At 50.9% G+C, this 14,094-nt stretch overlaps 1 protein-coding gene across 2 annotated transcripts in view; it reads left to right on the top strand.

Moving 5' to 3' along the window:
• Frmd8 (FERM domain containing 8) overlaps positions 1–11,162 on the top strand; it is a 25,029-nt gene extending 13,867 nt beyond the window's left edge. For both annotated transcript variants that reach the window (XM_021151848.2, XM_029472530.1), the window contains exons 10-11: positions 5,145–5,349; positions 9,356–11,162. In XM_021151848.2, the coding sequence (XP_021007507.1) occupies positions 5,145–5,349; positions 9,356–9,477 (327 nt within the window). In that variant the 3' untranslated portion in view covers positions 9,478–11,162. The remainder of the gene's footprint in view (positions 1–5,144; positions 5,350–9,355) is intronic.
• Positions 11,163–14,094: the final 2,932 nt, after the last annotated feature.

Raw genomic sequence — 14,094 nt, 5'->3', positions numbered from 1 at the left:
GCACTCGGACTGACAGGTAGTGCTGTTCACACGCACTCGGACTGACAGGTAGTGCTGTTCACACGCACTCGGACTGACAGGTAGTGCTGTTCACAGGCACTCAGACTGACAGGTAGTGCTGTTCACACGCACTCGGACTGACAGGTAGTGCTGTTCACACACACTCGGACTGACAGGCCAGTGTCCGGGAAGGAGGGTGCTGTGGGTGTGGGGAATCACCCTGGTGAGCTCCGCACAACTCTGGCATCACACACCAGGGGTGGCGTCCCTTGAGGGCCTGCCCATGCCATGCCATGCCAGCCCTGTTACAAAGCCCCTGAGGGGTCAGCTGAGAAGCCGGGACAGAAGGACAGAGGCAGGGAGGGCCTGTGTTGCTTAGATCTGTTCTTTCCACCACCTCTTCCTCTGCCGCGTCAGAGCTGTACCCGGCTCTGAGCCTCTCTGGGGACTGTTCTTCCCCCCACTCCCCACCGTCCTTTTAGCAAATAGACACATTCCAGGGACTCCTTTGAAAACATATGTCCTCTCCCTCTGGTCTTCAAAAAAATTGAATACACTAACCGGCAGATAGGAATACAAGTTGTGTTTAGCCCTGGTGTGGCAGCTGCTGAGAGCGGCTGCTTTTCACTGGCACAGGCTTCAGATTAGTCCCTCTGTGTCTGTGTCTGTCTGTGTCTGTGTGTGTCTGTGTCTGTCTGTGTCTGTGTGTCTGTCTGTGTCTGTGTCTGTGTGTGTCTGTGTCTGTGTGTGTCTGTGTCTGTCTGTGTCTGTGTGTCTGTGTCTGTGTGTCTGTGTCAGTTTCTGTGTGTCTGTGTCTGTGTGTGTCTGTGTCAGTGTCTGTGTCTGTGTGTCTGTGTCTGTGTGTGTCTGTGTCTGTGTGTGTCTCTGTCTGTGTCTGTGTGTGTCTGTGTGTGTCTGTGTCTGTGTGTCTGTGTCTGTGTGTGTCTGTGTCTGTGTCTGTCTGTGTCTGTCTGTGTCTGTCTGTGTCTGTGTCTGTGTGTGTCTGTGTCTGTCTGTGTCTGTGTCTGTCTGTGTCTGTGTGTGTGTGTCTGTGTCTATGTCTGTCTGTGTCTGTGTGTGTCTGTGTCTGTGTGTGTCTGTGTCTGTGTGTGTCTGTGTCTGTGTCTGTCTGTGTCTGTGTCTGTCTGTGTCTGTCTGTGTCTGTGTGTGTGTCTGTGTGTGTCTGTGTCTGTGTGTGTCTGTGTCTGTGTGTGTCTGTGGTGTCTGTGTCTGTCTGTGTCTGTGTGTGTTTTGTTTGTTTTGTTTTGTTTTGTTTTGAAACAGATCTCACTATATTGCCCTGACTGGCCTGGAACCTATTCAGACCCTGGTGGCCTAGAACTCACAGAGATCCACCCGCCTCTACTGGCAGTACCCCGTGGCCATCTTTGCCTATTTCATTGGTGGTGGTGATAGTGGTGGGTTGATTTCATCACAGATGGTGAGAGCTGATTCCACCTTCCATAGCCGAGGTCCCTTGGTAGATATTAGCAGATATTTCCGTTCAGTGTATACCCTGGCCTTTTGTTTTCTTTCTTGTTTTGGTTTGTTTTAATTGATTCACTTTTGAGACAGCCTTTCTCTGGTTGTCCTGAAACTTACTCCAAAGACCAAACTAGCCTCAAACTCAGAGATGGGTCTGCCTTTGCCTCCCAAGTGTTGGGATTAAAGGAATATGTCACTGAGTCTGGCTGGCTTTTCATTCTCTTTCTCTTTCTCTCTTTTTTTAAAAGATTTTATTTATTTATTTTATATATATATGATGAGTACACTGTAACTGTCTTCAGATACACCAGAAGAGGGCATCAGACCACATTACAAATGGTTGTGAGCCACCATGTGGGTGCTGGGAATTGAACTCAGGACCTCTGGAAGAGCAGTCAATGCTCTTAATTACTGAGCCATCTCTCCAGCCCTGGCTTTTCGTTTTCTTAACAATGCCACTAGAAGAAATGTTTTAATTCCTTTTTAGAACTTTTCAAGACAAGGTTTCTCTGTAACCCTGGCCATTCTAGAACTCACTCTGCAGACCAGGCTGGCCTCGAACTCAGGGAGTTGTCTTCTTCTTCCTCATAAATTCTGGAATTAAAGGCATGAGACACCACTACCCAGGAAGATGTTTTAATTCTAATGAAATTATCTGTCTGTCTGTCTGTCTGTCTATGTATCTATCTATGTATCTATCTCTGTTTCTTTCACTCTTCTTACATACAGACACACACACACTCCTCTATGTAGGCAGAGTCTCCTGGAACCCTAGCTGGCCTCAGACCTGTGTAGCTGAGGATGCCTGTCCTCCCTCTGCGTCTGTGTTTTGAGTGCTAGGATTGTAGGCGTGAGCCACCATGCAGTTTGCATGGTGCTGAGGAATGAGTCCTGGGCTTTGTGCATGTTAGGCAAATATTCTGTGAGTTGAGCCACATCTCTATCCTGTTTGTTTTGTTTGTTTTGTTGTTGTTTTCAAGACAGGGTTTCTCTGTATAGCCCTCGATGTCCTGGAATTCCCTCTATAGACCAGGCTGGCCTCAAACTCAGAGATCAGCACTGCCTCCCGAGTGCTGGGATTAAAGGTGTGTGCCACCACTGCCAGGCTTCTGGTTGTTTTTTGTTTTTTGGTTTTTTTAAGACAAGTTCCCAATATGTACCCCTGGAACTTAGTATATAGGCCAAGTTGGCCTCAGAGTTAGCCCCCCAAATGCTAGGATTACTGGTGTGCACTATGCAGCCCAGGTTCGTTGGTTAGACATAAAGTGTGGTTGATACACTAGGTCAAGGTTCACTTAACGTTTATGCGTAGCCAGTTGTTCCATTGCCTGCTGTTTGAAACTCTCCTTTCTCAATGGGCTTGTTCTTGCAAAGTCACTTTGTGTATATGTGAGGTTTAATTTTTGTTCATTTTTAAGATTTATATATATGTCATACGTATGCAGGGGCTCTTGAGGCCAGCTAGAGTTACAGGAAGTTGTGACCCATCTGATGTGGGTGCTGGGTACAGAACTTGGGTCCTCTGGAAGTGCAGCAAGGGCTCTAACCATTGAACGATGTCTCCAGCCCCAACGTGTGGGTTTTCTGTTGTTGTTTTCTGGATTCACTAGCTGGTCTGAGCCATTGGTCTGCGTGTGTGGTTCACTGGTAATAACAGTCCTTTAACTGAATGGTGTGCATAGTGCTAGGCACAGCGGTGTGTGCACTACAGATCAGGCTTGTACATCCAGCCACACGACATCCCAAGGAAGGAAGACAGGAAGAGAAGGACAGAAGCTGGGCCAGGGAGATGATGGCTCCTGGGTAAAACTGCTTCCTGTGCAAGACTGGCCTGATTCTGGATCCCTGGAACCCACATAAAACAAACGCCTGATGTAACACACACTGCAATTCCCCAACTCCCGGCTGGGCGTGGTGGTGCACACCTTTAGTCCCAGCACTCGGGAGGCAGAGGCAGGCGGATTTCTGAGTTCGAGGCCAGCCTGGTCTACAAAGTGAGTTCCAGGACAGCCAGGGCTATACAGAGAAACCCTGTCTAGAAAAACCAAAAAAAAAAATCCCCCCACTCGCACGGGGAGACAGGAGGTGATGACAGGAGACTCACCTAGACACTCAGGGATCAGCATGGCGGAGACTCACCTAGACACTCAGGGATCAGCATGGCGGAGACTCACCTAGACACTCAGGGATCAGCATGGCAGACTTGCCAAAGCCAAGGAAGCAAAATCCTCAGTCTCAACTGAGGTGGAAGGGAAGAGCAGGGAGGCAGGCGCGTGACCTGTGCAGTCACCACGCGCACACGCATGCGTGTGCGCGCACACACACACACACACACACCATATGTAGGTACACCCAGACATTTTCAACACGAACACATATGTATGCACACACACATGCAAATTTGTTTTTTAAAAATGAAAGAGTTAAAAAGGGAAAGAGACTAGAGAAGCAGCTGAGGACTGGGGTCTGTTTGCAGACACCCCCTCAACATAGTGCCTCAAAACTGCCTTGAGCTCCAGTCTGGGTGACTGACCTCCATGTTCAGGGTTTTCCGTGTAGCTGGTTATGTTGTGTGTGAATGGTGACAGCTGCTTATGTTGTCTGTGAATGGTGACAGCCTGGTTTGTCACCTCCCGGTCTGCATGCTCCCCATGCTTTTGCTCCTTGTGCTTGGAGAGTTGGATGACAGTCAGGACAATGCTGAATAGAAGGTGTCTTTGGCCTTCCCCCTCAGCAGTGTGGGTGCTTCTGGATGCCTTGGGCAGGTCAGAGAGTTCCCTTCCATCCGCTGGCCAGGCTTTCTGCAGTGGCTGGTGGTGTGACTCGGGAGAGGATGGGGTGAATGGTAATGTCTGCACTTTAGTTTAGGCAGATCAGGACTGGATGTGGAGACTAGGCCTAAAGTGTAGGAGCTTGCCTGCTCTCCTCTTCCTCCCCAGGCTGGGCTAGGCTGCTGTCAGGCCATGGGCAACACTGGACAGGCAGCAGAGGCTAGACCAGTGTCTATGTCGTCATCCCCAGGCTCCTGACCTGTGAGCATACAGGGGTCTAATATAGCCGGCCCCCTGATGGGGCCACTCACAGTAGGTGCTCTGTAACTCTTTCTCCACAAAGATGCCTCGTCCATAGCCTGAGCAGAGCCCTAGGCTGCTGTCACGGTGCCCAGCTGTGCTGCCAGATGTTTGTTTGGCCACTTGTGCTTCCAGGTGTTTGGCCTGTTGTGTTTCCAGACCCATGAGGTATCACTCACATTAGAAAACTGCTCAGAGGGAGCCATCCTGGCCAGTGACCTCACCCTCTTCCTTAGGCCAAAGCTTCTTGCAGCCAGCACAGGCAGAGCCCTTGACCCACCCCCACCCCCCCAACACACACACACACACACACACACACACACACACAGAGCTTACCTTGTCTGTAGCAGCCCAGTCCACTGCTTTCCTTAGAGGTGCCTCTGACTAGAACTCCCTCCTTTCTAGACCTCACCTCTGAAGTCACCTCAGGTGGACACCTTCCCTGCCCTCTGGGCCCAGAAAGCTCTCTTCCCTGCTCTGCCTCCTGCCCTCACCAGGAAGCAAGGCTTTAGAGCTGTGTGTGTCTCATTGTCATCCCTCAACAGTGGCTGCTCTGTGGCCTCATACCAGCCCCTCTCCCCTCCCTAGGCTGAGCTGATGAGCGGCCTCATTGAGTACTGCATTGAGCTGAGCCAGGCCGCCGAGCCTACTCTTTCCCAGGAGAGTGCATCCGGCCCTCACGAAGCTCCCAGCCCCTCTCCACCTCCCACCCAGCGCCCCAAGCTGCGAAGGCAGGGTAGCGTGGTGTGTAGCCGGATTCAGCATCTCTCTACCATTGACTATGTGGAAGACGGTAAGCCGCTGGTTACAGTGTGTATACAGCACACTGGCTCACATGCGTGCCACAGGGACTCCAGATGGTGTCCCTGTACCTCAGGGACATCTCCTGTCTGTCCCTTCTTTTCTACAGTGACAGACTTGTCCACTGTAGCATCTGTCTTTCAGAATGTGGAACACAGGAAGGAGACTTCTTTTGGAATGGGTGTTCAGAGACAGGATCCTCTGTGTAACCCTGGCTGTCTTAGAACTAGCTCTGTAGACCAGGCTGGCCTCAAACTCATAGAAAATCCATCTGCCTCTGCCTCCAGAGTGCTGGGATTAAAGGTATGTGTCACCACCACCCAGCAAGGCCCTGTCTTCCTTTTTTTTCTCTTTTGGATGTATTTATTTTATGTATATTGAGTATGCTGTAGCTGTCTTCAGGCACACCAGAAGAGGGCATTGGCATTGGATCCTATTACACATGGTTGTGAGCCGCCAAGTGGTTGCTGGGAATTGAACTCAGGACCTGGAAGAGCAGTCAGGCCCTTAACTTGTGAGCCTTCCCTGCAGCCTGAGAGGCCCTGTCTTAGAAAACAAAAAGCTTCAGCGTAATAGAGTTGAACCTAGAGCAAGCGCTCTGCTCCTGAGCTCTGCTCTTGTCTCTGAGCACTCAGTATAGGTTTGTTAGGGAAGGGTGAGAGAGCTCCGGAAAGTGGGAAGCCGGGAGGAGTATCTCGCCCGTCCGGTGTGTTTGATTATCGGGGTGAGTTTATACACTTAGATTTATTCCAAGATAAACAGGGTTTTATGGTGGGGAGACTGGTTAGTTGGCTCAGCAGGTAAGGGACTTGCCATCAAGGCTCAGGACCCGAGCTCCATCCCCGGGGCCACTGCTGGAAGGAGAGTCAACGCCACACGGCTGTCCTCTGACCTCCACGCTTGCCGGTGGTGCGCAAACCCCTTTCTCCCAAGAAGTTTTTTGTTTGTTTGTTGAGACAAGATTTCCCTGTTTCCCTGTGTAGCTCTAAGTTCTCCATATAGACCAGGCTGGCCTTGAACTAGAAGAGATCTGCCTGCCACTGCCTGGAAAGTGGTGGGATTACAGATAAATACCACCACAGCCAGCTAAGGTCATTTTCATAATCTGAAAAGGTGTATTTTGCTCAGGTGTGGAGGCCTGTGACTCTAATCCCAGAGCTTTAACTATCTTGAACTGGGGGTGCAGCTCAGTGGTGGAGCACTTGCCTGGCACGCCTAAGGCCCTGAGTCTAGCCCTGGTGCCGCAAAACCTAAATAAGATTTACTTCATATGATATATTGATAAAGATGCGAAGCGTAGCTCATCACAGCTGATGGCTTCTGGCAGGGGATGGGGGTAGGGGAAGGACACAGTTTTCTTTAAGGCGCTGGCCACTGGGAGTTTGCCGTTGCTCCAGTGACAATATGGACAGCACAAATTGGACTGAGTGGATTTTTTTTTCTCTTTTCCCTTCTTTACTGGGGATAGGAGAGGGGTGGGAGGAGGGGGACTTGGGAGGAATGGAAAGCAAGTTTGATCAGGATATATTGTATGATGTTTCCAAATAATTAGTAAAAATATTATATTGGGGGGGGAGTTAAAAAGATGACCTGAGCTGGGCAGTGGTGGCACACGCCTTTAATCCCAGCATTTGGGAGACAGAGCAGGTGGATTTCTGAGTTCAAGGCCAGCCTGGTCTACAGAGTGGACAGCCGGGGCTACACAGAGAAACCCTGTCTCGAAAAACAAAAAACAAAACAAAACAAAAAAGATGACCTGAATTTTGTACATAATTTAAAAATTCTATCTTATATATATGAATATTTGCCTTCATATATGTATATATACTTGTCCCACCTGTGTGCCTAGTGCCTACAGAGGCCAGAAGAGGGAGTCAGATCCCCCGCAAACAGGAATTACAAATGGTTTTGAGCTTTCATGTGGGTGCTGGAAACCAAACTCATTTCCCCTGCAAGAACAAATGAACAAGTGAACAAGGGACCGTGGGCACTGAGCTTTCGAGTTCCTGCAGTGTTGTTAATTTGTTTAGTTGGTTGGTTTTTCGAGACAGGGTTTCTCTGTATGGTCCTGGCTGTCCTGGAACTCACTCTGTAGACTATGCTGGCCTTGAACACAGAAATCCGCCTGCCTCTGCTTCCTAAATGCTGGGATTAAAGGCATGCGCCACCACCGCCCGGGTGAGATGTTATTTTCAAAGCCAGCTATGATAAATACAGCTGTTAGCTTTGTACTTGGGAGGTAAAGGCAAGATCAGAAGTTCAAAGCCACCTTGGGCTAAATAGTAAGTTAGTTCTATGCTAGCCAGCCTATGTAGACTGTTTATTAAAAATTTTTTGTTTTGCCAGGCGTGGTGGCGCAAGCCTTTAATCCCAGCACTTGGGAGGCAGAGGCAGGCGGATTTCTGAGTTCGAGGCCAGCCTGGTCTACAAAGTGAGTTCCAGGACAGCCAGGGCTATACAGAGAAACCCTGTTACAGAAAAAAAAAAAAAAAAAAAAAATTTGTTTTGTTTTGTTTTGTTTTGTTTTGTTTTGTTTTGTTTTGGCTTTTTCAAGACAAGGTTTCTCTGTGTAGCCCATGCTGTCCTGAAACTCAACTCTGTAAATTGGGCTCAATTAATAAAATTTAAAGCTGGGCATCATGTCACGTGCCTTTAGCCCTGACACATAAGAGGCAGAGGCAAGCAGACTTCTCATGTTGGAGACCAACCTGGAACACATAGTGAATACCAGGCCAGATAAGGCGTCATACCAGGCCCTATCTTTAAATACAGGACGCATGTATTTACTTACACCTGCACACACAGAGACACACACACTATTGGTTCTCTGAGTGTGTATATAGGTTCTATTTTGGCATCTGAGACAGGATATCACATCTGTATTTTGTTCTTTTGAAACAGGGTCTCATGGGAGCTAGCCTCAAACTCCACATATAGACAAAGGTGCCTTTCTTTTCTTTTCTTTTCTTTTCCTTTTTTTTTTTTTTTGAAAAAAGTTCTAGCTGCCCTAGAACTTGCTATATAGACCAGACTGGCCTCGAACTTGTAGAGAACTGCCTGCCTCTGCTACTCTGCTGGGACAAAGGTGTGCACCACCATGCCTGGCCCAGAGGACTTGAAATTGTCCCTCCTCTTCCTCTTAGGCAGCATTGTGATTCTTCATTCCTTGTCTTTCTTCTCCTCTTCCTCCTCTTCCTCCTCCTCCTTCTTTTAGGTTTAATATTTAAATTTAGTTAAAGTCTATACATGTTTGTCTTCCTGTGTGTCTGTGTCTGTACCACTTGGGTTTCTAGTGACTAAGGAGGCTGACGAGGGAGCTGGGACTGGAGCTTGGAGCTGGAGTTACAGAGGGTTGTGAGCCGCCCTGCCAGTGCTAGGAACTGAACTCGGACCTCTGGAAGAGCAGCCAGAGCTCTGAACGGCTGAGCCATCGTTCCAGCCCCAATATTCACTTCTTTTTTATTGTAGTACCTTACCCAGTGTGCACTGTGGCCCAGGCTGACCTGGAGCATGGCATTGTCCTCTCGCCTCAGAGACTCCTGGCCACACGCTGTGTAACTGTCGGCCTTGGTTTGGCCTGAGTATTTTGTAAAAGGCCTGTTGCTAGAATTGACTGTTTTTCCTCATGAGTTGATGAGTTTGGGGATGTGAACCGGCAGAACAGGGTGGTTCCTCACTGCCATAATTGTGCCCCGACTATAGCCACACATGCCCTCCATCTTTTATTTGGCTTCCCATCCTCAGCTATCTCTGTCTTAGTGGTCGTCACTCAGCAGTCAGTCTGGAGTCCTCTGGAGCTTCTGATGGGATGGTTGAGGGTGGCCATGGGGCCTGTCCTGCCACTGATGATACAGCCCAGGGACAGACAGGCTCAGTGATGACAGCTCTGATGGGGAAGCACAGTTTAAGCGACTCCAGGAGAAGCTGACCCAGTAGGAGTGGAGCCCAGCCTCCTGGGGTGTGGGCCACCTACCTCAGCCTCTCTGTCACCCTCACAGGCAAGGGGATCAAGCGGGTGAAACCAAAGCGAACCACCTCCTTCTTCAGCCGACAGCTCTCCTCCAGCCAGGGAAGCTACACCGTGGTGCAGCCCACTGACGACAGCCTGGAGCAGAGCTGAGGGAAGCCACGGCCAGCAGCAGGATGACATCTGGGTGCCCTAGACACAACCAGGCACAGCCCTAGGCAGGGCCAGGCCACACTCGTCTCAGCTGCTGTGGGCCTGGGTGGGGTGCTGTGCAGGGTCTGCTGGAGTTTCAGACCATGGAAAACTGACTTCCAAGCCCTCCCTGAGCCTGCTGTGGGTCGAGGTGGGCTCCAGCCCTTTCTACAGCCTGCCTGCCTCTTCCCTCTGCTCCAGGCTGGCAGCTGACAAACTCTGCTGCCCCTCCTACTCTTCCCCAAGTGGACTGGTCTTCCCTCTGGAGGGACTGCTGGCGGTTCCGATGGCAGGTGACTGAAGTCAGAGCTCGGGACCTGCAAGTTCAGTATTTGCCTTTGGTCATGGGCCCTTGGTGACCTTATCCTGCATTCCTTCTGCTGACATTCCACCATGCTGGCCAGCCAGGCTGCCACCTTTTCCCCTAAGTTATGTTGGAACTGGAGGGCGCCTCTGCAGGCTAACCCCCTTCTTGTTGGCCTTTACTGATGTCTCTGTGCTGAATGGTGGCTCTCCTAGGAACCGATCCATGCTGCACACAGGAAAAGCCCTTACATGTCCCTGGGCTGGAATGGCTGTCCCTTACCAGCCAATTTCCTTGTTTTCCTGTGATCTGGGTCTCAGGGTTAGACTTTGCCTTGTCTCCTCTGCTCTGAGCTGATAAAGCCTGGAGTGGCAACTCCAAATTGCACTGCACTTGAGGCCAGCCACAGCGGCTCAAGCCAGATATTGCAAAGGCCTATCTGTCCCCAGCTCTGCACCCCTGGCAGCCTTGACTGCTCCTGGGAGGAGCTAGTTCAGGGAGTGGTGCTGTCCTGGCCCTTAAGCCCTTTGTTCTCCCTGGGAATCCCCACTGGATCCCAGAGACGCAGCTTAGCTTTGTCTTCTTGGTGGAAAGCCACAGAAATGGAAACCCATCATTTCTGTAAATGAAAGCAGTTTGCCTGCCCAGTGAGCTCCAGAAGTTTTGGCAGCAGAGAGAAAGAAAAGGCTTTTCTCACTATGAGGCAATGTCTGTAAGATGATGTCACCTGCCACTCCTTTTGGAGTTTTGTGTGTTCCCTGAGCTACCAGCCCACTCTTGGCAACCTTTTGGTCATCTTGACTGCTGTTGATGGCTTCAGATCATTATGTTAGGGGCCCAGATGTGTGTGCGCAGGTCCACAAACTCTGCATTTCCACTTGAGCCTTGGAGGTTTTTAATTACCACGCGTGCCTTAACCCTCTAGGACAGAGCACTGTTTTACTAAATGTCTTTCCTATCACTGGACTTAATAAAATCATCACCTAGCACACTTCGGAATGGTGATAATATAGAATAGCCAGAGGATGGTAACCACATGTGTCCTGTGTGTGCCCATGTATAGCCTCAGGACTTCACCCCAGTAAAAATCTCATCTGGTAGCTCCTGGGGACCCTTTTCCAGGTCTCCATAGGAACCAGGTCTGGGAAGACTTGGGCTCATTTGTGTCCGGGAGGAACTCCGCCATCCTTTGGCTTCTCGGTCATCCTGGCTAAGATGCTCTTGCCCAGAGCCTGTGCAAGCACAGGGACAGCACCCGAACGAACTGTACTCCCCCACTGCAAGCTGTGGCCACAGCGATGTTTGGAGCTTTGGCCCTATGGAATAAAGACCAGAGGCTACATGTTCAGTTTCACTGTTTTCAGAGGAAGGGAGCCACATGTCTTTTTCATTATTTAAGATTTATTTACTTCATATATGTGAGTACACTGTCCCTGTCTTCAGACACGCCAGAAGAGGGCATCGGTTCTATTACAGATGGTTGTGAGCCACCATGAGGTTGCTGGGAATTGAACCCAGGACCTCTGGAAGAGCAGCCAGTGCACTGAGCCATCTCTCCAGCTCCTGTCCCTTACTTTTGAGATGGGGTCTGGATAAGTTACCAATACTCGCCTTAAACCCTTGGTTCTGTCAGCCTCCTGAGTTCTGGGATGACAGCTTTAAGGTAACTGGAACCGAGAGGCCATGAGGAAAGCCCGAGTTTGACCTAGATGGAGCCTTGCAAACCAGAGCAGCCTGGACCCAAGGGAGAGTAGATCTCAGGGCAGATTCTCACTACCCGTCCTTGTCCCAGCTGCATCCAGAATTGGGATACAGGGCTGTACCTGGGTTCAGCTTTTAGCGGCAAGTCCAGTGCCTAGGGGTGGAGAGTCTTTTCTGAGCCTGCAGAACAGCAGGTCCAGCTGTGACCAGCAGGGGGCAGCTGAGCCCTCTCTTTCCGTTGGGCTGCAGGCATCATGAGTCAGCACTTGAGGCCTGGCCCAGCCCAGTTCTGGCGCCTGGAATGGAATGCACCTCCAAGGACAGAAGCCCTACCCAAGAACGTGCACTCTTGATGGCCAGAACCTTCCCCGTACCCCTGAGTTCCAGGTATCTGAGAACCCCAGGATCCAGGACCATGAAATGGATTCTGTTTGGAAACTGTTTGTTTTTCTGTAAAATGTCAACTCAGTCCCAATGTTCAAAGTCAGGAGGACTGTTTGGGGAAATCCAGAGGTGGGCAGGGCTTGAGTACAATCACCTCATGTGTTCCACCTGGTTCCCACGGAAGCTGCTGTCTCAGCCCCTGGCCTTGCACTGCACACCTTCCTCTTCCCAGCTGCCGGCGTTTCCAGTCGGCCCTCATTCCCCACTCACCGAGCCCTCACCTAGTCTTCTGTCCTTTTAATGCCAGGGAGCAAACCCGGGGCCCCGTGACTGCTGCGTAAGCACCCTAGTACTGGAGAACCCGTTGACCCTCCCCCTTAACAAAAACAGGGGTTCTCTTTGTAGCCCCTGCTGTCTTAGAACTTGTTCTGCAGACCAGACTGGCTTCAAACTCAGAGATTTGCCTGCCTCTGTCTCCTGAGTGCCGGGATTAAATACCTCTGAGCTTGGTCCCAGTTTAAATTATTTTACATAAATACGATTTACAACAGAAAGACTAAAGTTTGTCTCTAAGACCTCTCGGTTTCCTGCCACCTGCCAGGCATTTGGGTGGTGTCAGTAATGGTCACTGACACCCTCAGCCAATGAGCACGGCCCTCCTATACAATGTCAAGATCAGCAAGGGGGTGTCACGCCACCCACTGTACAGCTGGCAGAAGCCCTGCCAACCTCTGTGATTGCTCAAGGATGGCACTCAGACCAAAGCCAGGTTGTAGAAGGCTCAAGGACAGCCTAGTGAGGCCCTGTGTGTAGCAAGCTGGGGTCCCTGTGGTGGCAAGCAGGTCCTAGTCTGGGGATGTTCTCATTGAAGAGTGCTGTCCCTGTGTGCTGGTCCCAGAGGAGGAAGGGCTTTTGGAAGCCCAGTGAAATACGACACCAGCAGGTGGCCCTACAGGAACTGGTTGCTAGGGGGGAGGCTCGGAAAGGACGTGCAATTCAAGGACTAGGAAGCTGGGCCGTGTTTGTGAGCAAGCACCAGAGGGGCCATTGGGGTACTGAATCCCCAGGGTAAACGAAGTCTGTCTGTTCCTACCTCCTGCCAGAGCGCCTCTGGGCCCAGAGAACTGGGGGGCTGAGAAAAGAGGATATGGTGACAGAAAGGTGAGCTCAGGGAAAGGTCCGGGAAGGGGAGGGACAAAGAAGCCGGGAATCCAAGACCCTAGGGCCAGAGCCAGGCTAATTGCTCAGCAAAGTACGGGCGGACAAGTCAGAAACACAGTCCTGGGAGCTTTGGATGGGGGCTGATACCATCTCTGTTACATTCTGCAAGTCACGGCCTGAGTCCTGACTGAAGTTCTCCTTCACACGCCCAGGAAGCCAGCAAAAGGCTTCTAAGACAAGAAGCCCACAGAGCCCACCAAATGCCCAGGAAAGGCCCACACCTGAACACCCTCTTGCTGTCTGAGGACACCCCCTCCTTTCGGCCTTTGGGCTGGAGGGACCCAAGAAAATCAGAGCCAAGAAAGCTGATCTCCTTGGCCTTGCAACCATGGACAAGAGAACACAACCCCTCCACCTCCAATGACCTGTCCCTCAAATCCCTTTCTGCTTACATCTGGTCCTTAGAGCATACCCCACCCCCACCCCCCGCTGCCGCCACCGCCACCACCCCAGTCCTCGGGCTCACATCATGCACTGCAGCAGAGCTGAGCTCCTTGTTTAAGTCCACAAATATTTACCAAGAGCCTCAAAGGATTCGGGGTGACCTTTAGAAAATATAAACTGAAGTCATCCACACTGGGCCCCACTTCTTGCCAGAGCTGTGGGCTCAGACACACTAGACAGAAACCCTGCCCCCACAAATCAAGTTGGGGGAGGGACGGGACAGACTGGCTTATTGCTAGAGCTCACTTGAGAGGTGACTTTGTAGCCCTGGCCTACAGGAGCTAAGGATTGTAGGGAGACAGGGAGCCACTGGGTGAGATCTGTTTTCATAAAAAGAGTTCACTTCCAGATTTGTGCAACAGTGGGGGAAGGGTGAGAGACAGGCCCCCTCCCACCAGGAGAGCCTGGCGAGTTTGGGGCAGGGCTTCTTTATCTGTCAGTTCCAGCTCCTGCAAGGGCAGTGAGTGCGGATGGGAAGGCTTCCTGCCAGTGCACAGTGACTGTGCAGTTTGCTGACCCACGTG

Source organism: Mus caroli, chromosome 19 (assembly GCF_900094665.2).
Source record: "Mus caroli chromosome 19, CAROLI_EIJ_v1.1, whole genome shotgun sequence".
NCBI lineage: Eukaryota > Metazoa > Chordata > Mammalia > Rodentia > Muridae > Mus > Mus caroli.
The sequence above is the reverse complement of the archived record's forward strand: the minus strand, read 5'-3'. Positions and strand labels throughout refer to the sequence as shown.